Source organism: Aquarana catesbeiana, linkage group LG03, assembly GCF_042186555.1.
Source record: "Aquarana catesbeiana isolate 2022-GZ linkage group LG03, ASM4218655v1, whole genome shotgun sequence".
NCBI classification, from domain to species: domain Eukaryota; kingdom Metazoa; phylum Chordata; class Amphibia; order Anura; family Ranidae; genus Aquarana; species Aquarana catesbeiana.
The window spans coordinates 339,253,810-339,277,193 of record NC_133326.1 but is presented as its reverse complement, the minus strand read 5'-3'; the positions used below and the strand labels follow the sequence as shown (position 1 = coordinate 339,277,193).

The following is a 23,384-nucleotide window of genomic DNA, read 5'->3' as shown; positions in this document are numbered from 1 at the left end:
AAATACTAGATGAATTTGGTAACAGAGCACTCTCTCTAACAATGATAAACATGATTTTGATTGAAAATGCACTCTGTTCCTTCCTTTGGAAGACACAATAGAATAATGTTTACAGAAGGAAAATTGGAAGCAATTGCCTCCAGCTTTGTTTACAAATGATACCCTGGTATGCTCTTTCTTAGTATAAACGGTGGAAGAAATGGTAAAGCCTTTTATGAGAACCTGACTAAACCATTCAATGTTTTCTTCGCAAGATATTTAGTCTGTTTGATGTATGATGTTTAAATGAAACCTGACTTTATTGCAGACCTGAGATATTTCAAAGAAATAATATTTATTTTATACCTAAATATGTAGGTGTTAGCTAATGACATACTGCTCATATGGCTTCTTATAAGCTGCGTAGGAGGCTAACACCCTAAACATACTTTAATGAAAAACGGGAACACAAAGCTGTTAAAGAAGAACTGTCATGTTAGAGACCAAGAACATTTTATATTATCATGACTTGTACACTATGTCCTAAAAAGGACAGAGTCCCCAGATGCTCCCACTGAGCTGAGATCATTAAATCATAATCATGCTAAATGATGAACCCAGATGTCAGTCAAAAAGACTGACTCATTCTGGGTGGCCTTTTTCTGCAGACCTTTTTTCTCTGTATGGTAATGGTACATTCCAGCCATGTTCAAAATGTAGCATTTCAACACAGCTCACCTGCCTGCTTCATTTTCTTTTATTGCTTGCACACAGCAGACCACCCTATTGTGAAAAAATTCTACAGTTGCCAGGTAATCTGGTGCAGACGCTGATCGTTGAAAGTTTTTCAGCTTGTTCGTACAAACATCGATCAGTGTCTACAGCATTGCCCAATATGGCTCCAACAAAGAATAAGGCAAAATGCCTTGCTTTACATAATGCCTGTTGTTCATCATTCTTCTTCTCTGGGTGTTTTCACAGGTGTGTCTTAACAATCCTAGCAATGCCACTGATATCCAACAACTCCACTCTAAAAATCAGTATAGATTTACAAACAATATGATTCATTCTCAAAATCCTGAGTTTGTGAATGTTTGCCCTAAAACCCATTGAAGTCTAAGGGGGTGGGGGGGTATGGCCACTAATTAGCCAATTGTTGTCAAAAAAGGGATGGAAAACATTGCACTGGGAAAAATGCCAAAATAAGAAAAAAGAAAATACAGTATAGCAGGGAGAAGGCCTATTCAGGAGGTTTCAAGGATGTGCTGTGTTGAGTGCATTGTGATAAAATGATACAGGTATGACCCTCTGGAAATGTATGACATCTGTTGGTTGTTGTTATTATGGTAAACTTTACTGTAATAAAAGCAATTTGAAATGAAAATGCAGGTATACATTTTATTGCAAAGCAGTACGTAACAACAATAATTGTAGCACTACACTGCAGTGTACATGCACAATGCCCACCAACGCATGCATGCTTATGTGAACTTGTTGCCTTTCTATGAATGCCATGGAAAATGTGCCGTTGGGCAGCATTGCACTTGCTAATGTCTGTGAACCAAGCCACCCTCAGACAGCTCCGTTCAAAGATACCGTGTACAGAGCTGATCTGAGCGAATCTTTGTACCTTCAGATTACTGTGATTGGTCATGGAGAGAATAATCACAGTGATCACTTTATGTAAAAAGTGTTTTTCACATCTGTGCGGCCTTCCTTTCCTCTTACAACGAAAGATGGGAAGGAAACGGGAACTAATCAATGAACCAAATAAGTCATTCATTAGTTCCAGATCACAACACAAATCAGCAGCACCATTGGCTTCAAGTAAGGTTTTTAACCCGCCTCACCACCTCTTTGTTTATACAGTGGGGCAAAAAAGTATTTAGTCAGCCACCAATTGTGCAAGTTCTCCCACTTAAAAAGATGAGAGAGGCCTGTAATTGTCATCATAAGTATACCTCAACTATGAGAGACAAAATGTGGAAACAAATCCAGACAATCACATTGTCTGATTTTTTAAATAATTTATTTGCAAATTATGGTGGAAAATAAGTATTTGGTCAATATTAAAAGTTAATCTCAATACTTTGTTATATATCCTTTGTTGGCAATGACAGAGGTCAATCATTTTCTGTAAGTCTTCACAAGGTTGTCACACACTGTTGCTGGTATGTTGGCCCATTCCTCTAGAGCAGTGATGTTTTGGGGCTGTCGCTGGGCAACACAGACTTTCAACTCCCTCCAAAGGTTTTTTTAAGAGGTTGAGATCTGGAGACTGGCTAGGCCACTCCAGGACCTTGAAATGCTTCTTATGAAGCCACTCCTTCCTTGCCCGGGCGGTGTGTTTGGGATCATTGTCATGCTGAAAGACCCAGCCACGTTTCATCTTCAATGCCCTTGCTGATGGAAAGAGGTTTGCACTCAAAATCTCACGATACATGGCCCCATTCGTTCTTTTATGTACACGGATCAGTCGTCCTGTTCCCTTTGCAGAGAAACAGCCCCAAAGCATGATGTTGCCACCCCCATGCTTCACAGTAGGTATGGTGTTCTTTGGTTGCAACTCAGCATTCTCTCTCCTCCAAACAGGACGAGTTGTGTTTCTACCAAACAGTTCTACTTTTGTTTCATCTGACCATATGACATTCTCCCTGTCCTCTTCTGGATCATCCAAATGCTCTCTAGCAAACCTCAGATGGGCCTGGACATGTACTGGCTTAAGCAGGGGGACATGTCTGGCACTGCAGGATCTGAGTCCCTGGCGGCGTAGTGTGGTACTGATGGTAGCCTTTGTTACGTTGGTCCCAGCTCACTGCAGGTCATTCACTAGGTCCCCTCGTGTGGTTCTGGGATTTTTGGTCACCGTTCTTGTGATCATTTTGACCCCACGGGGTGAGATCTTGCATGGAGCCCCAGATTGAGGGAGATTATCAGTGGCTTCCACAGTTGATTTCTTCACACCAAGCTGCTTGCCTATTGCAGATTCAGTGTTCCCAGCCTGGTGCAGGTCTACAATTTTGTTTCTGAGTCGTTCGACAGTTCTTTGGTCTTCACCATAGTGGAGTTTGGAGTGTGACTGTTTGAGGTTGTGGACAGGTGTCTTTTATACTGATAACAAGTTTAAACAGGTGCCATTAATACAGGTAATGAGTGGAGGACAGAGGAGCCTCTTAAAGAAGAAGATACAGGTCTGTGAGAGCCAGAAATCTTGCTTGTTTTTAGGTGATCAAATACTTAACTTCCACCATAATTTGCAAATACTGTATTTATTGGCGTATAACACTCACTTTTTCACCATGAAAATCGGATGCAAATAGCGTGTGCGTGTTATACGCCAATACTTCAATTTCGTGCCGTCAGATTACATACAGTGAGAATCTCCTGTTTACTTGGCGGCATCTGTAATAGGAAGTCAATAGATGGCAATGGCGAGGCTACTGCATTTATGGCAATGGAGAGGCTGCTGCATTTATGGCAATGGCGAGGCTGCTGCATTGATGGCAATGGCGAGGCTGCTGCATTGATGGCAATGGTGAGGCTGCTGCATTGATGGCAATGGTGAGGCTGCATTGATGTGGACTAATAAGGCTGCATTGATGGCACTTGTGAGGCTGCAGGTGGGCATTAATCAGGCTGCATTGATGGCACTTGTGAGACTGCAGATGGGCACTGACCCTTATTTTGCTTCAAAGTTCCTTATTTAAAATTTAAGTTTTTTCCTGAAACTTCCCTTTTAAAATTAATGTGCGTGTTATACGACTGTGCGTGTTATACGCAGATAAATACGGTAAATTCTTTCAAAAATCAGACAATGTGATTGTCTGGATTTGTTTCCACATTTTGTCTCTCATAGTTGAGGTATACCTATGACGACAATTACAGGCCTCTCTCATCTTTTTAAGTGGGAGAACTTGCACAATTGGTGGCTGACTAAATAATTTTTTGACCCACTGTACATCTGTCCTCCATAGTGTCTCTGTCATGGTTATGCAGTAATCTTTGTCTGTCAGCTTACCTCTCCATGTGTTCAGATTAAGAGGCCAGCCACTCTCACCTGGCTGCTTAAGTAATCTCTCCTCAAAGCATGGCTCCACCCCAGCCCCTATCAGGGAACTCTATATTAACCTGTGCACTGTAAGTCAGCCCTGCTGATCAATATTGTGTGTTTGGCTTTCGTCTGCTCATTAATATGTGCCCTACGTCTGATCCTGTTTACTGACCTTGGCTTATTCTTGACTGTCCTCATCTGCTTCATATCTCGACCTTTGGCGTGTTCTTTGAGTATCCCTATCTGCTCGTTGTCCTGACCTTTTGGCTTATCCTGACTATCCTTTGTTGTCGCAGTCTGCTGCTTCCTCTCTAGCTTGCAGAGGTTGCAAACTTTTTACATGGCCTCTCAGACCGAATGAAAGACGAATTAGCGGGAAGAACCATCCCTGTCGGTCTGGACGATGCAATTTCCTTGTGTAACCAGATCAACATTCATTTTCAGGAGAGGTCCCTAGAAAAAAGACGCCAGCACTCCCTGGGCCCTAGCCAGTCTTGTGTCCCTCCCTTTGTCCCGTGAAGCATCTTCTGCCTGCTGAGGCACCTATGTACCTGGGCAAAACCAGGCTAACCCCTGAAGAACGTGCTAGGCGTAGAACTCTGGGCTTGTGTCTCTATTGTGGGGGACAAGGTTATTTTTGTGACTCCTTTCTGCTTCAGAAACGTTTGGGTCTAATACATCTGAAAGGTGGAGTATTGGACCCAGAAACATCACCTTCTCGTTTTCTTCTTCCGGTGTTCCTTCATGTAGGCGCTTCTCCTCAATCGATCCTTGCATATCTGGATTCTGGCGCTGCAGGCAATTTTATGGACTGGAGAACTGCTTCTTCCATGAAAATTACCCTTTCACCCCTCACTACACCACTGGTAGTCTCAGCAATTGATGGCACTGTTCTCCCAGGGGGTCCTATCCACTTCCAGACTCTACCTATAAAGATGTCTGTAGGGATACTCCACCAGGAGTGGATATCCTTCCTCATTCTACCCAAGGCCTTTACCCCTATTGTATTGGGCCTTCCTTGGCTACAGCTTCCTTGGAGTTGCTCCAGGGACAAGGTCAATAGCACAGTCAAAAAACCTGTGGGGAGGAAGCACTTCAGCTGATTTCTTACAGAACACATCCCCATAATCGCTGTATGCAGCGGGAAGATCAGAAGATACAGATATGGTAGCAACCGGAAGTCTCTCCTTGGGGGCCACCTTGAGAAGGCAGGATGAGAAACATGAGGGTCCCCAAGCCAGGACCTGCCCAGAGACCCAGTCCACATAAACTAAAAGCCTCAAAATCGCAAACTCATTCCATGTTGCCCTTTTGAAGCCTTTAGTCCTCAATAAGTTCTTTCGTCCTCTCCCTACCGTGGCCCGGTCTCTGAGGATAATCAGGAGTACGAGGTTAGTCAAATTCTGGATTCTCGGCTATGTAGAGGCATTCTTCAGTACTTTGTGCATTGGAAAGGGTTTGGTCCTGAGGAGAGGTCTTGGATCACTGCATCTGAGGTCTTTGCGCCTCGTCTGTTGAGGAGGTTTCATATGAACTTTCCCTCTAAGCCTGGGCCCAGGCTTACTGCATAACCATGACAGAGACACTATGGAGGACAGATGTACAGTGGGGCAAAAAAGTATTTAGTCAGCCACCAATTGTGCAAGTTCTCCCACTTAAAAAGATGAGAGAGGCCTGTAATTGTCGTCATAGGTATACCTCAACTATGAGAGACAAAATGTGGAAACAAATCCAGACAATCACATTGTCTGAGTTTTGAAAGAATTTACCGTATTTATCTGCGTATAACACGCACAGTCGTATAACACGCACATTAATTTTAAGAGGGAAGTTTCAGGAAAAAACTTAAATTTTAAATAAGGAACTTTGAAGCAAAATAAGGGTCAATGCCCATCTGCAGCCTCACAAGTGCCATCAATGCAGGGGAGGGGAAGGCCTAGTAAGAGGGGGGTACTGTCATGGTTATGCAGTAATGTTTGTCTGTCAGCTTACCTCTCCATGTGTTCAGATTAAGAGGCCAGCCACTCTCACCTGGCTGCTTAAGTCATCTCTCCTCAAAGCACGGCTCCACCCCAGCCCCTATCAGGGAACTCTATATTAACCTGTTCATTGCAAGCCAGCCCTGCTGATCAATATTGTGTGTTTTGGCTTCCGTGTGCTCATTGCTCTTTGTCCTAAGTCTGATCCTGTTTACCGACCTTGGCTTGTTCTTAACTGTCCTTGTCTGCTTCATATCCTGACCTTTGGCGTGTTCTTTGACTATCCCTATCTGCTTGTTGCCCTGACTTTTTGGCTTATCTTCTGACTATCCTTTGTTGTCGCAGTCTGCTGCTTCCTCTTTAACTTCCTTTACTCTACTGTGAGCTGAGAGACCCTGGGGGCCACAACCTGGAGCCAGACTGCAGCAAAGTCCATCCCAACCATCAGGGGCCCTGGTGAACACCTGCTGGCTCTTAGATTCCGCGCCCTGGGAAATCTCATGCTCTAGCTCACAGTGTGATCCGTGTTGCTGCTCCAGATTACCTGCTTTCCTGAACCACCCAGGGCTCCATCCGCAGCAGTCAGCCGTAGGGTCCGCTATCTTGCGGTGCACTCCAGACCCCAACCGGTGCATCTGTCACATGGACTCAGGTGACCTGACAGTCTCTTTATGACTTGTGTATTAAAGTGCATGTAAACTCTAACAATTAACATTTTTTATTTTTTGTTCCCTTTTTGGTTTGTTATACATACCATAGAAAGTGTTTAATTATATTGATTTGACAAGTGCAAAAATAAATAAAAATAGCTGTTCAATTAGCTAGGATTCTTGTGAGCTAATAACTTCCTGTGCTCTCCAGCATTGTTACCTGTTACCTCCTTGGACTGGAAATATCCTTCCCATGTTATGGAAAATATAAGGAGGTGTAACATTTTCCTGTGCGACTAGTGTGAGCCAGCCTTAAAAGCAGGCTCAATACTAGTTGATGAAAAAGCATACCTCACTGCTAAAATGACATGAAAAAAGAGCTTTTTTTAAACTGGAATTTTTTTTTTATCGGGGTGCTGCTGCTTCTATAAACCCAAGCATTTCAGTATATATATATATATATATATATATATATATATATATATATATATATATATATATATATATATATATATATATATAAAGCCTGTAATTTAAAGGATTTGTACATTTTCAATGCTGTCCTTTAAACCTCCTGAAATAGCTTTCTCTCAGCTGTATTCTTTTTTCAAAGTTTGGCATTGTTCCCAATGGCAGTGCATTCACAAACTCAGAGTTTGAGAATGAATCTATACTGAGGAGAGGAATGATGTTGTATGGAAGAGTGCGTAAGAGACTGCAGGACTCATGAGTAGGGATGAGCTTTGCGTTCGAGTCGAACCCATGTTCGACTCGAACATCGTCTGTTCGATCGTTCGCCGAATTGCGAACTATATGGGCCGTTCGCGCCAAATTCGTGTGGTGCGTCACAGCCCATAATTCACTGTGGCATCGCAGTGCATTGCTGGCTGATGATTGGCCAAGCATGCACTATGACCCGCATGCTTGGCCAATCACAGCGCCGTCAGTAGAGAGAGCTGTAATTGGCCAAAGCCAGGGTGGCTTTGGCCAATTATGGCTCAGGGGGTTTAGAACACGCCCCACACTATATAAGGCCGCCTGTACAGTGGCTCTGTGTAATGTGTTCCGGCGTGCTTAGAGAGAGAGAGAGACAGTGTCATTTCATTTGAGTTAGCTAGATTAGGCAGGACAGTCAATGAGTTAGCTGCACTTACAGTGTATTGTGTATATATATGCATCCCAGGTGTTGTGTATATATATATATATATACACTGTATTCAGTTTAGCTAGATCCGTTCCTGTTATCTTCCTACTGACAGGCAGGCTAGTCTTGTTACAGTATTTACAGCTACGTGAAGAAAATTGCTGGTGTTCTTTTGATCCTATTAGTACCACAGTCAGGCAGCTAGACTATTTAGTTAGTGTAGTGCGTCCTCCTCACAGTGTTCAGTTAAAGCTACAAGTTAGTTTAGTGTGACCTCTGCACAGTGTTCAGCTAAAACTACAAGTTAGTGTAGTGCGTCCTCCTCATAGTGTTCAGCTAAAGCTACAAGTTAGTGTAGTGTGACCTCTGCACAGTGTTCAGCTAAAGCTACAAGTTTAGGGTATTGCTTCCTCCTCACAGTGTTCAGCTAAAGCTACAAGTTAGTGTAGTGTGACCTCTGCACAGTGTTCAGCTAAAGCTACAAGTTAGTGTAGTGCGTCCTCTGAACAGTGTTTAGCTAAAACTACAAGTTAGTGTAGTGCGACCTCTGCACAGTGTTCAGCTAAAGCTACAAGTTAGTGTAGTGCGTCCTCTGAACAGTGTTCAGCTAAAACTACAAGTTAGTATAGTGCAACCTCTGCACAGTGTTCAGCTAAAGCTACAAGTTAGTGTAGTGTGTCCTCCTCACAATGTTCAGCTAAAGCTACAAGTTAGTTTAGTGTGACCTCTGCACAGTGTTCAGCTAAAGCTACAAGTTAGGGTAGTGCGTCCTCCTCACAGTGTTCAGCTAAAGCTACAAGTTTGTGTAGTGCGTCCTCCTCACAGTGTTCAGCTAAAACTACAAGTTAGTGTAATGCGACCTCTGCACAGTGTTCAGCTAAAACTACAAGTTAGTGTAGTGTGTCCTCTGAACAGTATTCAGCTAAAGCTACAAGTTAGTGTAGTGCGTCCTCCTCACAGTGTTCATCTAAAACTACAAGTTAGTTTTTTGGGAGCTGTGCACAGTGTTCAGCTAAAGCTACCTGTAGAAGGTTGGTGGTGTTTTCCTGATCCTATCACTACCGCAGGCAGCTAAATAAGCTACAAGTTAGTTTTTTGCGAGCTCTGCACAGTGTTCTCATAAAGCTACCTGTAGAAGGTTGGTGGTGTTTTCCTGATCCTATCACTACCACAGGCAGCTAAATAAGCTACAAGTTATTTTTTTGCGAGCTCTGCACAGTGTTCAGCTAAAACTACAAGTTAGTTTTTTGCGAGCTCTGCACAGTGTTCAGCTAAAGCTACCTGTAGAAGGTTGGTGGTGTTTTCCTGATCCTATCACTACCTCAGGCAGCTAAATAAGCTACAAGTTAGTTTTTTGCGAGCTCTGCACAGTGTTCACCTAAAGCTACCTGTAGAAGGTTGGTGGTGTTTTCCTGACCCTATCACTACCGCAGGCAACTAAATAAGCTACAAGTTATTTTTTTGCGAGCTCTGCACAGTGTTCACCTAAAGCTACCTGTAGAAGGTTGGTGGTGTTCTCATACTACAGACAGGCAGTTGATTTTGCTAGCTGCAGTATCAGTGTATATATATATATATATATATATATATATATATATATATCCCAGCTTAGTGCAGCTACAGGCCATTAGTATGTCTGGAAGGCCAACAAGGAGAGGCAGACAGTCACAAGCCAATAAAAGAGGGCAAGCAGGCTCTGTGTCTAGAGGCAACAGTGCTGGTCGTGGAGACGGTGCATCCTCATCAGCACGTGGCTGTGGGACATGCTTGGCCTTTTTTTCGGCAGCTGGCCGTGTTGAGCCGCAACATGCGGAAGACTTGGTCGAGTGGATGACCAAGCCGTCCTCATCCTCCTCATCCTCTCTCACCCATGCTCAGGGTACTTTGTCTGGCAAAGCAGCTGCCAACACGGCCTCTTCCCTCGGCTCAATGGCATCAGTGACTCCTTCCCTAGCCCCACCATGTCCTCCTGAGGAGTCCCTCGAACTGTTTGACCACAGTGTTGGGTACATGCTCCAGGAGGATGCCCAGCATTTAGAAGGCTCTGATGATGATACTGAGCTAGATGAAGGCAGTAACGTGAGCATGGACAGAGGGGGGTGCCCAAGAAGGACAGCAATCTGGCAGTCATGCTCCCCCTGCTGCAGCATACTGCCAGGTTTGCTCCAGTGATGAGGAGGGAGGGGATGATGAGGTCACTGACTCAACGTGGGTGCCTGATAGGAGAGAGGAGGAGGAGGCACATCACCAACGAGGCAGGATGCCCTCCAGGGACCAGCCTAAGGGCAGCACACTGACTGCATCACACCCCAAAGCTCCGCATGTGCAGGGCGCTTCTGTCTCTGCACGTTATTCCAAAAGTTCTTTGGTGTGGGCCTTTTTTGAGACAGGTGCATCAGATTGCACAGCTGCTATTTGCAACATATGTCTCAAGTGTATTTCGCGTGGCCAAAACATCTCCCACTTGGGCACCACATGCTTGACCAGACATATGTTGACCTGCCATGCAGTTCGTTGGCAAGCGTATCTAAAAGACCCACACCAAAGAACAAAGAGGACCTCTGCTTGCTCCTCATCAGCTGAGATCTCCAACCCCACTAGAACTTCAGTCCTCTCTGAGACCTGCACTGAGAGGAATGAAGGTGTAGAATTAGGTGTGTCACAGCCAAGTACTTGTGGGCAATCTGCTTTCGGTACACCGACGTCAGATTGTACCAGGCAAATTTCCCTGCCCCAGCTGCTGCACCGCCGAAAGAAGTTCGCTCCCAGCCATCCACATGTTGAATGCCAGCTTGTTGCTAGCACTTCAACTGCTGCCTTTTCAGTTGGTAGACTCTGCCCCCTTCCGTGAGTTTTTGAAATGTGCGGTTCCTCAGTGGCAGGTACCCAAACGCCACTTTTTCTCACGGAAGGCGATTCCGGCTCTCTACCAGCATGTGGAAGGCAATGTCTTGGCCTCGCTGGACAGGGCAGTCAGCGGTAAGGTGCATATTACCGCTGACTCATGGTCCAGCAGGCATGGACAGAGACATTACCTAAGTTTCACCGCGCATTGGGTGATGCATTGGGTGCTGGCAGCTGGGAAGAATGCAGGACAAGGTGCAGTAGTGTTGGAGGTTGTTCCGTCACCACGCCTCCAAAATGCCACTACTAATGATTGTGACACACCTCTCTCCTCCACCCCCTCTTCTTCTTCCTCCATGACCTCTTCCTGTGCTTTGTCCTCGGAACCAGCGGTGCTCCGTAGCCGTTCAAGGGGCTACGCAAGTATGCAGGCCAAAAGATGCCATGCGGTGCTTGAGCTGGTGTGCTTGGGGGAGCCACACTGGGGCAGAGGTTCTGTCAGCTCTGCAGGGGCAGGTTCAGAGGTGCTTGACGCCACGCCAACGTAAGGCAGGAATGGTGGTTAGCGACAATGGCACCAACCTCCTCTCTGCCCTCCGACAGGGACAAATGACCCATGTGCCCTGTTTGGCTCACGTCCTTAACTTGGTGGTGCAGCAGTTCTTGGGCAGGTACCCGGGCTTACAGGATGTCCTGAGGCAGGCCAGGAAAGTCTGTGTGCATTTCCGCCGGTCATATAATGCCAGTGCTCGGCTGGCAGACCTCCAAAAGGAGTTTAACCTGCCCAAGAACCGCCTAATCTGTGACATGCCCACTAGGTGGAACTCAACGTTGGCCATGCTGCAGCGGCTGCACACGCAGCAGAGGGCCATCAATGAGTACCTGTGCGACTATGGCACCAGGACAGGGTCAGGGGAGCTTGTTTTTTTTTTCCCCACACCAGTGGGCCATGATCAGGGATGCATGCACTGTCCTGTCACCATTTGAGGAGGCCACGAGGATGGTGAGCAGTGACAGTGCATGCATCAGTGACACTGTCCCCCTTGTCCACCTGTTGGAGCACACGGTGCGTGGAATAATGGACAGGGCACTTGAGGCAGAACAGAGGCAGGAAGAGGAGGACTTCCTTAGCTCTCAAGGCCCCCTTTATCCAGACAGTGTTCCTGCGTGCCCGCCGATCACAGAAGAAGAGGACGAGGAGGATTGTGTCAGTATGGAGGTGGAGCCTGGCACTCAGCATCAGCAGCAGTCTTTAAGGGATCAGTCCCAAGAAACACATGGACTTGTACGTGGCTGGGAGGAGGTGGCTGCGAACCACGTCGTCCTTAGTGACCCAGAGGACTCCGGACTGAATGCCTCAGAAAACCTACGCTGCATGGCCTCCCTGATCCTGCAAAGCCTGCGTAAGGATCCTCGTATTCGTGGTATCAAGGAGAAGGACCAATACTGGCTGGCAACCCTCCTTGATCCACGTTACAAGGGTAAAGTTGCGGACCTTATCTTGCCATCGCAGAGGGAGCAAAGGATGAAAAATCTTCGGGAGGCCTTGCAGAAAGGTCTGTGCAACGTGTTCCCAGAGACTGGGAGGTTACAAACTCCTGTTTCTGGACAACGTGTTGCTGAGGCTTCAGTCAGTCAAAGAAGGAGCGGTGGAGAAGGTGGCCGTCTGACTGATGCGTTCAGACAATATTTTAGTCCGCAGCCCCAAGGTATGATCAGTTCCAGCAACCATCGCCAGCGTCTGTTTTACATGGTGCAGGAATACCTAGGGGCAAGATCTGACTTGGACACCTTTCCCACCGAAAATCCTCTGGGTTATTGGGTCTTGAGGATGGATCACTGGCCAGAGCTTGCACAGTATGCAATTGAGCTACTGGCCTGTCCTGCATCCAGCGTTCTTTCGAGTGAGGACTTACAGTGTTGTGGCACTAGCACCACCACCACCACCAAAGGCCCAATTTTTCTGCCCCTGTTCAACAGGGGCATATAATTACAATTCTTGATCTAATATTTCACAGCAGGGCCCTGTGAGGGCTTACAGTATTGTGGCCACAACAACACCTAAGGCCCAAATTTCTGCTGAGTATATAGGGCAGGCCCCTACTTTCAAACATCCAACTTACAAACGACTCCTACTTGCAAACGGAGACAACAGGAAGTGAGATGAATTCTACCCCTAGGAAGGGAAATTCTCTCGTGTAAGAGTTAATATGGGAAAAACATTTCTCCTTTCCACTGATGCTTTATCACCAATCCTTGTTTCACAAAAAAAACCAAATTTTCAAAAAACATTTGTCATTGGGACAAAAATTGAGGTGAAATCTTCTGAAGAGGAGCACAGACTGCAAAACAAATGTCACAGGGGTGATAACCCTTCCCTATGTTTTCCAAAAAGCTTAAAATAGATTTTTTGGCTGGAGCTAAACATGTTAAAAATGTACCAGTTCAAAATTACAAACAGATTCTACTTAACAACAAACCTACAGTCCCTGTCTTGTTTGCACCGCCTGTATACTGCTGTTCAGAGTACAGAGCCTGTATACTGCTGTTTCCTTTTTTAATTTGGGTGCGGGGTTCCCCTTAATATCCATACAAGACCCAAAGGGCCTGGTAATGGACTGGGGGGTACCCATGCTGTTTGTCTCACTGATTTTCATCCATATTGCCAGGACCCGACATTACATTAAAGCCGAAAGCAGTTTTAAATGACTTTTTTTCCTTTAAAAATGACATTTTGTGCAGGGTCTGTTCTAAGCACGGGAAACACGTGCCACTTTACAGGCATACTATAGACACCCCCCAGGTACGATATTTAAAGGAATATTTCACTTTTTTTTTTTTTACTTTAAGCATCATTAAAATCACTGCTTCCGAAAAAACGTCCGTTTTTAAAAGTTTTTTTTGCATTGATACATGTCCCCTGGGGCAGGACCCGGGTCCCCAAACCCTTTTTAGGACAATACCAAGCAAATTAGCCTTTAAAATGAGCACTTTTGATTTCGAACATTCGAGTCCCATAGACGTCAACGGGGTTCTAACGTTCGTGCAAATTTTCGGTCCGTTCGCAGGTTCTGGTGCGAACCGAACGGGGGGGGGGTGTTCGGCTCATCCCTACTCATAAGTGTGTAATGCACACACTGCAGGCCTCATGAGTGCAAGGCTTAGGAGTGGATAGTGCAATCAGTGCATGGCGTGGTAACACAGAGAGTGCAGGGACCAGGCATTCATTACATACAGAATGCACGGGTCAGGAGTGTGTAACACATGGTATGTAGGGGTCAGGAGTGTGTAACACATGGAGTGTAGGGATCAGGAATGTGTAACACAGAGTGCAGGGGTCAGGAGTAAGTAGCGCTCAAGAGTGCATATCAAAAAGAGTGCAGGGGTCAGAAGTGGTGATCACACAGGGTGAAATGGTCAGTAATGCATATCACACTCTACAGTGCATCACATATAGGCTAGTACACAGAGTAAAACAAAAAATTACCCCATTCTCTGAGTACAAATTTCTCTCAGTACAAATATACCTTAATGGTCCAAATCGGTACAGATCTCCCCTACACAGACTCCCACTTCTTCAGAACAGATCATCCCTCCTAAGCCTGTAAGTAACTTCTTACTGCAGACCACCCTATCCCAGCCACTTCTAAGCACAGACCCCAATATAAGTCACCCCCTCCCAGCCCATCCCCTCAAAACAGAACTTCCCCTCCCTTAAACTCACTCATCAGATGCATCATCAGTGGCATTTGACCAAAGACAAGGAGAGCCCACTCTCAGGCCCTGAACTGCAGCTGTCGACTGGCAGAAGCAGCACTGCAACGCAAATACCATAAGCACTGCAGTGCCAAGCAACACAAAAAATGTCTGCCAGTTTCATCTTTGGGACCTGTAAAAGTACACGGCACGAGCCCTGGATGCTTCGCACCAGCGTCACTTCTGTTGGATACAAAGGTATCTCAAATGTTTTTAAAAACATCATGTTTTATGAGAACCGTAAAACTGTTGACTTGTTTGTGTAGGTGCAGCTATCATAATCCTGACACACTACCAAGTTACTAACCTGGAACAAGTATGTAGATTAGGAGGTCAGTCTTTTCAAACTTGGCAGCATTGTTCTTGGCCAGGAACCAAGTTTAGGTTCTGAAGCAAGTATTAGGATGACCTCTCCAGAGCCTTCACATTTAAAAAAAGGAGTCAGCATCAGCAGTTCCCATATTTATATTTTCAAAGATTCACCTTCACAAGACCTAAATAAAACTTGACATATTGATTAAACAAAAGATTTTAAAAAAATGACATATTATTTTCACCATCATAAATGAATACACGCTTTCTCTAAAGTCTCAAAGGACTATTATTTCTTCCCGTCTCATCTGCATTCTGTGAAATATGTTACCTCTTGCTCCTTTTCTCTGTTAGGCTTATGCTTAGCAATCTTCCAGTTCCTGGGAGTACAGAGACGTGTGAAACTGGATGCAAGGATTTCAGTCAGCTGCTACAAACAAATAATGCAATTATAATGAAAAGCTAATCATCATGAGAGCCAATTAACTACTCTGAACAACATTTTGTATATTTTAGACTCATATGTTGCATCCACTTCCCATAAAGTTCTTCAGAGTTTGCAGAACTCAAAAAAATGTGTGTTCTTTAGTTTCCAACAAACAAGACAGTGCTGACTATCAAAATCTTTAATGACATCAAGTAAGGTAAGCCCACTTTGACACTGCTATGCAAAACATGGCGATTGGATATTCATTAAAAAATAAAAATGTCAACATCACTGAATTTTTTAAAGCCCAACGGCACTAACATTTCCTTTTTCATAAAATGTTCCTAAATAAGTATTTTCCCTCCCACCAGCGCTGCATTCCTCATTTTGTTCTAGCCCAGACAGCTTCTCCTTTTCTGGGTTCAATGACTTTATGCATCATGCAACTCCTTTCTTCCTGAAAGCTTAGGTTTTCATCAGGCCATCCTAGCCTCACAGGAGAATGAGGGTGAGAACGTTACAAGTATAGGACTGTAAATATATTATGCCACCAAAAATTTTTGACAAACCCAACGGGGCTCTACTCAAAAAGACTAAGTGGTTCATCGGTCGATAAGAGACTCAGGTTAAAATACAATTAGAAAAAAAAATCACAGAGATTGAAGAATAAAACACAGCAGAGGTAAAAGCTAATCAAATAGTAAGTAATTTGAAATCTGTATTAGAAACACTGCAGAAAAGAAAGCGCACATAGAATTGGCACTGAGATAGGGAAAATTAGAACGGTAATTATCACCTATTAAATTTCTGCTAGAAACGAGGGATAATACAGGCATGAATGTAAATAAATGCATAAATAAATCTTGGCCAAATGTAGCATGAAAGGGTGAGACTTATGCAGGTTTTTTCCCCTCTGTGTACATGCTTGACACAAGAGAAAAAACAGTTGCTCTGTTTCTGGCAAAGTATAAGCTGGATTGCCTGCAGGGTCAAAAGTATTTTGAGGACCCAAATCAACTGTAAGAATGGCTAAAGAAGAGGTGGTTGAGCTCATAAACCTCTGACTCCTGTTGGCCCTCCTGACTACCCCTGAGCTGATACTTCTAGGTATTCACAACGATGACCAAAAGCCTATATACACCAAACTGCTTATTTCCTTTCTGTTATACTATGCTAGGAGAGAGATCATACTAAGATGGAATTCCTGATCCCCTCCCTCCGTAGTCTCTTGGGGAAAAAATCATTTAACTCTGCTCCTCCTATGTACAAACTGACATATGTGAATAGAAACTGCCCCAAGAAATACGAGAGAGTTTGGCAACCCTGGACCAAATAGATGGGGGAATTTCCCCAGAACCTTTTTTCTGGACAGGATGGGAGCCACGATCTCACACGTTAATCCCAACATATGTCTCCTATGGGCTGTCTGGTTTTGTGTTTTGTAGATAAACTGTACTGATATGTTGACTATGTCTCTCACCTGATGTTCTTAACAAACTGTACCATGCCTATATTTCAATAAAGGAACATTCTGTTCATTTAAAAAAAAGAATGGCTAAAGAAAGAATTAAATCAGAAATAGGGAGATGGAAAGGGACATTTGTATTTAATGGGGTAATGCTACATAGCTGTTTATGATGTAATATTGGTGGATGCACTTCCCAAAGAAACCTTTTTATTGTGCTCAGTGGCTATTAAAGCAGTATTAAATCCCAAAGCAAACTTTTATTATATTGTAGCTTACTAATTCTTGTTGTGATCGCTGGATTCATTTTCTTTTTTAGGCTTTGTTTCTCTTAGGTTCACCTAGTGATCTAGCCAATAAGTCTGTAAGCTGTCATGGTACACATTGGTAAAAATGACAACATTAGTGGACGATGGAGAGTTCTAAAAAAAAAAAAAAGATTTCAGAGACTTAGGTAGCAAACTAAGAAAAAGGTCCTTCAAGGTGGTATTTTAACAAATACTACCTGTGCCATTAACCACACCAGACAGGCCATGGGAGCTTAGGGATTGAACAAGTGGCTGAGAAATTGGTGTAAGAAGAAGGATTTTGGGTTCCTGGAAAACTAGACTGACTTTTCGGTCGGTTACTGGCTCTACTGTAGGGGTGTATTGCATCTAAATAGAGGGCACAGCTCTGCTGAGGGAAGAAATACTTAGAAGGCTGTAGGAGCTTTTAAACTAGGATCTGAGAGAGAGGGATCAGAAAAGAACATGCCATATGGAGAGCAAGGGTCTATGCGGGTAAGGATATAGAGGGGGTGGAATAATGGGGGGAGTGGGGCTCAACTAAGACAGCAGGCAACTTGAAAAACATTTTAAATGTCTTCCTGAGGAAGCAGATTATATAGGACTATGGGAATTGTTAGAGAATAAAAATCATACACGCATAGGTTGGACTAGATGGACATATGCTGAGAATAAAAAATAGGATGTACAGGTTTTTGTTCATATCAGCATAAACCTGACCAAATTAAATTTTTGAACTCCCCAATAAAAAAGAGGAGGTTGAAAATTACATTAGAGGATTCCTGTTGTTGTAAGCACTAGGCCTGGATGAGTATGCTTATGAGTAGTGCTATATGATAAAAAATTAGATAGTCCCCATACTGTCCGATATGTATGATGCATATTTTGAGGGAGCTAATCATTCTCCAAAGTAATTTTTGGCAGCTAATATTGTCTTAATATTAAAATCTGGGAAGAACCCTGCTGTTCACTTCTGAAAACGGACTTGAGCTCATATGGCAGAAAGATTGAAGTGAGCAGTCATAGATTTATGACTAGCTGGTAAATGTACCCCCCCCCCCTGTCATTTTTAGTTTAGCTATTCAGACTTAAACCTAAGTGTTAAGAAGTGTCAATGCTGGCTTGCGAGTGGGTGAAAGAACCTTGAAATCATTACACTATGCAGGTGACACGCTTTTGTGTATACCTGACCTGGAAACACATATACCATTTTTTTTTAATTTCATTGGGGAGTTTGGATTGTCAGCTAGCTACCATATACACCCAGAGATGTCTAAATACAGGTGGTTGTCAACCTTATTTACTTAATTTTTTTCTGTATAAAATGAGCTTGAGAAACTTGTGTCCTATTTCATCCTGACCAACTATGTAACAGAGTGAAAAGTGCTCACTCCTTGCTCCAGCACCAAACATAGCGTCTTACCAAAGATATCAATGCTAATACTTCATATTCCCATTGCACACGTTCCTGATATAAGCTGTCAAGGTTTGGGTGCTGCAGCAACAACCAGCTGGATACTAGTTCAAGTAACAACGTAGATATTTGCCAGCACACCAAGGATCTGCACAAAGTGGCATCCAAATGGGTAGTTTATTGCATGATCACAACACAAGAAAGGTGCAACATTTCGGAGTCACGCAGGACCCCTTCGTTAGGCATGTGAGGCCATCAGGCATGTAAGGCCTGTATTTAATTATTTTCTTTATTTTTTATTTATTTATTATAATTTTTTTATTATTATTAATTTACTATTTTCTAGTGGTCAAATTTTGTTAGAGAATTTTTTGTCTTTTTTTTAATTTTTTATTAAATTTTTGTAAAAATTTTTTATTTTTTTCTTCCATCTATCTTTGCCCATTCATGTCTATGGGGACACCGTTGTACTGCTCCTGCAATGGAAGTGATGTCACGTGTCATCAGGAGTCTTCCTGAGTTTCCAGGAAGTGGATTCCCCTTGGTATTGAGCTGGTTCCCTGGGGTCTAGCAAGGTTCCTGTGTGACACCGGGTGTTCACTGATCGGCGCACTACAGCGGGGATGATCCTGCTGGCATCTGTTGGGGATTTTTCCCCCGTTCCTGGCAATTCTGAAGCTTCCCGTTGGGTGATCCTAGCGTGTGATTTTTTTGGACACCTCTGAGTGCCCAATACCCCCCCTCCCCCCCGCAGCCACTTCAGGCATGTAGAGATGAGACATGGATTGATCCAACTATCAATCCTGCATCTGTACTTGTATTCATCTGACTAAATATAAATGAATGTGCAATATATCATAGATTCAAATGAGTTATCATTATTTATTTATTTGTTTGTGTATTTATGATGGAGTTTTGTTTTGTTTTTGGTTATAGGTTTTTGATATGGATTCTGTTGTTTTTTTCATTAGTGCAACTATTTGTATGTGTGAATATGTATATATGCGTATATATATGTATATATGTATATACATGTATATATGTATTAATATAATTTTTTTTCCTTTTCCCACCCCCTTGAGGGTGTGGCTCTTTTTGACACACAATTTTCAATTCCACCATTCCCTATAAAAGTGCTTGCTCATGGTGTATGAGACTAGCCTAGCTCTGAGGAAGGCGGTGCACCCCCGAAACACGTTAGCTGTACCCCATGTTCTGTGCATGTCCATGCATTGTTTTTATGGCCTTTTGTCAGTTGCATTTTGTGAGTAACCACTTTTATATAAAACATTTTTATTATTAAATTATCTTTGGTAATGCACTAGGTGTGCGCGACTTCCATTTCTGTTTTTCTTGGAGCAACAGTCAAGCATGCCCCCCCAACCACATGCTGCAATAGAAATGTTATGTTAAACAGTAGCAATTTGAAAGCTCCCTGTTATTCAACAAACATCTGTAGTGAAATGTGAAAAAAAAATCATTTCACAAATCAGGTGAATTGGCAAACTGCACATTTTTTTTTTGGTTGGCCTAAATGCATACATGCATACATTGGATTCCTCATTTTGAAATTCTCTGCAATGTCCAATCACTGGCCATAGATAAGAATGTGGAAACAAATAAGAAAATAAAATTTTTCAATTTTGGATTAAGCATCTTCACAAGTGCATTATTGCTTACTACATGCTAATTATGTCTTGTTTTTTTTTTTTTTTTTTAGATATACCGTTCTATATAATGGACATCACCAGGATCAAGACAAACTTCCTATCCATAATGATCCAGAGTCACAAGAATCTTGTTTTTAGTTAGCAGCATACACACCCGAAGCCCAAACTGGTGGAATCCAAAGCTAAAGCCAAGCATATGACATTAACATCCTGTTATTAATTAACCCAACTGTAGAGGTGGAACCAAAGTCAATTGCAGAATTACAATGCATTACATCTGAGGTGGAGTTCAAGACAATGCACATTTTCTCTCCAGAAGCTTTTGTTCCACACTACTATTCAGACAAATGTTCTCCAAACACTTCGGTCGGACAATCCACATATTCTGTTTGCTACAATAAATTTTCTATACTAATGCTTAGAGGTTTATACTTGTAGCTTAAGATTGTGAAGGCCAATGAGAATCCTAAATTGGGTGTGCCTGAACCTACACAGGAATACCAACCAAAGACTGGAGGCTGGATAATCAGAAGGTTTATGTTTTTATATGTAAAATAAAATATATACATATATGTATTGTGTGTATATAAGTATACATATGTATACTTCCCAGTGCCTAACCTTAAGGGTAACTGTAATACAGGCATTGTGTCTACAGAGATCAGACAGGAGAACATCCATTATTGTGTATTATATGGTGTATCTGCATGTACTTTTTCAGCCTGACATCATTCATGTTAAATTGGTTGGTAAGATGGCATTCCCATCATTTATGCTTGTACAGTTTGGCTGATCAGCAATTGTTTCATCTGCAGGATCTTCCAAGAGCTTCCGTGTACTTTGTTTAAAAAAAAAAAGCAGCTGAAATAGGTCCGTGATTATTTAAAGGTCAGTTTAACTTCCACAAAAAAATTTTCATATAAAAGTTGTGTTCCTGGGATTGTACTCTATAATATTATCTTGTTAGGGACAAAGTATTTTGTGTATTTTATAGCAAAAAGTAAAGCAATTATATACTGAGAAAGACCTATTTAATTTCCTTTTTCTATATGTACATTTATACAGTTACTGTTTACATGGATTGAGGCCATTTCCTCTCATTTTGCTTAATTTGCAATTTTTTATTTTGTTTTTTACAATGTTATTATGGGTTAACATAGTGAAATGATGTACAGTGACCCATAACAACAAATCACTATCCAGTTTGTAGAAAGTTGGTGTAGTTTGACTAATGAAAGGCGATTATCAGTTGACTGCAAAACTCCTGATCCATGTTGTGGGAAACTGCACATTGATCCTGCAGGACCTTTTTTTTAAAGAATGACTGACACAATATACTGGATTCATGGCAAAGAACAATAACACTGTTCTGTATATTGACATATTTCTAAAACAGCCTTATTTATCAAGGAGATATATTTATATGTAAAGAATATTTATAAATATTGCATATAAATGAAGCTATTATTTTCTTAATTAAGATGTAAGTATCCAGTATTTAACATATACATAGTGCCATTGGTGCAGTGCTTAAGCCCAATAAAAAGTGCCATATCATGCAATCTAAATTCTGCCACTAACGAAGTACATGAAGGGACTCTCATATAAATTTACATTTTTGCTTTTTTGTGATGCAAAAATATGTTTATATTCTAAGTTAAGCATACCAATGACTAAGAGTGTACTAAAGTTTGAGAGAAACAAATCAGATGTTGAAAAAAGTCATACTTGTATCCTTTTCACTTACAACCTTTTTCTTATTATGCTTTAAGGATATATAGAGCCAGAACTAAATTTTTCTAGTTTTGAAAAAAAGTAGAGAAAGGTTAGGAGCGTTAACACCCTTTTTGCACTCTCCGTCTCTTTGGGGAGATTTCACTTCACTTCCTGTCCTGGAGATGCAACAGAAAATGTGAAAAAAAAATCTCTATAAATTAAAGGGAATTCTCCTGTTAGGGTGCATTCACGCTGTCTGCGATTATATGCAAACACCCCAGTGAGGGTTCCTGCGATTAGCTGCGAGAGGCTGCCCCCATTGATTGCTATGTGAGGCTGCTGGCTCTCACAGCTAGTTGCGCCCACTCGCGTGTAATTGCTAATGCAGAGATCACATATGAGTGATTGGCCCTAGATACAGACTGCCTGCGTCCAGGTCCGATCGTTCGCATGTGATTTTTGCATGAGCAATTACATGCAAGTGGGCATGATTAGCTGAGAGAGCCATAAGCCTCCTATTGCTTTCAATCGGAAGTGTGAATGAACCCTGAAACAGTTGTCGCTACAACGGGTTTCACCTTTGGAAGATTTACCCTCATTGTCCCCAGTGACAACTCTAAAATTTTGGATTTTCCATCATTTTATGTACTGGCAACAATGGTCACTAGGATTTTAAAAGGTAATAAGCCTAGCAGGGACATATACAGCAAAAAAACTTGCCTGAGGGCCCAATTGTACTCTACCCAATACAGTTTAGGCAATATATACACTTTAAGCTTCCAGACAGGAGGGTTCCATTTGTCACATGCGGTTTCAGGCAGAACTTATTACCTCTGCATTAATCCTCTCCATCAGCACTAAGCCCTAGCACCTCAACAAAGAGGCAACGTCATAGTCAGCGATAAAACATTAATGTAAATTTTGTAATACTGCACTGTTTCTCTACAATATTAGCAGAGCTGAGGATTTCTCTATCTAGTGGAACATTAAAAAAAGTTACAAAAATATATTTTTATTTGCATCATTTCATGCCCTGGACACCAGCTCATATTGTTATTGATATAATTATAGCACCTTCTAGATGTACATTTGATTGAAAAGTGACTATTTATGTGAGCAAATACCAATGCAATGGAAACATTAAAATGTATGTGTGACACATGTAATCAAAGCAGTCTGAATATGTCCTTATTTTGCAGATTTATGTAAGCTGTAAATTTGTACAAATACAGATTATTGTACCTAGAAAGATGGCTCGATGGGAACAGAACAATATGACTAATATATTTTGAGTTCTTGAATCAGGAAGGCTGGCAACTCAGATGCTTTTGAATAAAAGTACTTTATTTGTTACATTAGTACATGGGTACAGACTATATACTGATACGTTTCGCCTATGAAGCCTTCATCAAAGCTTTGATGAAAGCTTCTTAGCCAAAACGTGTCAGCATATAGCCTGTACCCTACCCATGTAACAAATAAAGTACTTTTATTGAAGAGCATCCGAGTTGTCAGCCTTCCTGATTCAAGTATTGTAACTCTGGGGCCTGAACGCCCTGGCTAGAGCACCAGACCACAGTTTGTGGACTTTAATATTGGCAGTGGAGCTGGGGTAAAAATTTGTTTCTAAGCTCTATGTGTAAGCTCTAGACCGGGGTCTCAAACTGGCAGCCCTCCAGCTGTTGCAAAA

At 42.5% G+C, this 23,384-nt stretch overlaps 1 protein-coding gene across 2 annotated transcripts in view; it reads left to right on the top strand.

Annotated features, from left to right (window-relative positions):
• The window catches only part of HTR4 (5-hydroxytryptamine receptor 4), an 842,991-nt gene extending 820,126 nt beyond the window's left edge, over positions 1–22,865 (top strand). For both annotated transcript variants that reach the window (XM_073620556.1, XM_073620555.1), the window contains one exon: positions 20,029–22,865. Coding sequence is in view for 1 of the 2 variants with exons in the window: in XM_073620555.1 (XP_073476656.1) it covers positions 20,029–20,116 (88 nt within the window). In the remaining variant the exon portion in view is untranslated. The remainder of the gene's footprint in view (positions 1–20,028) is intronic.
• The last annotated feature ends 519 nt before the right edge of the window (positions 22,866–23,384 follow it).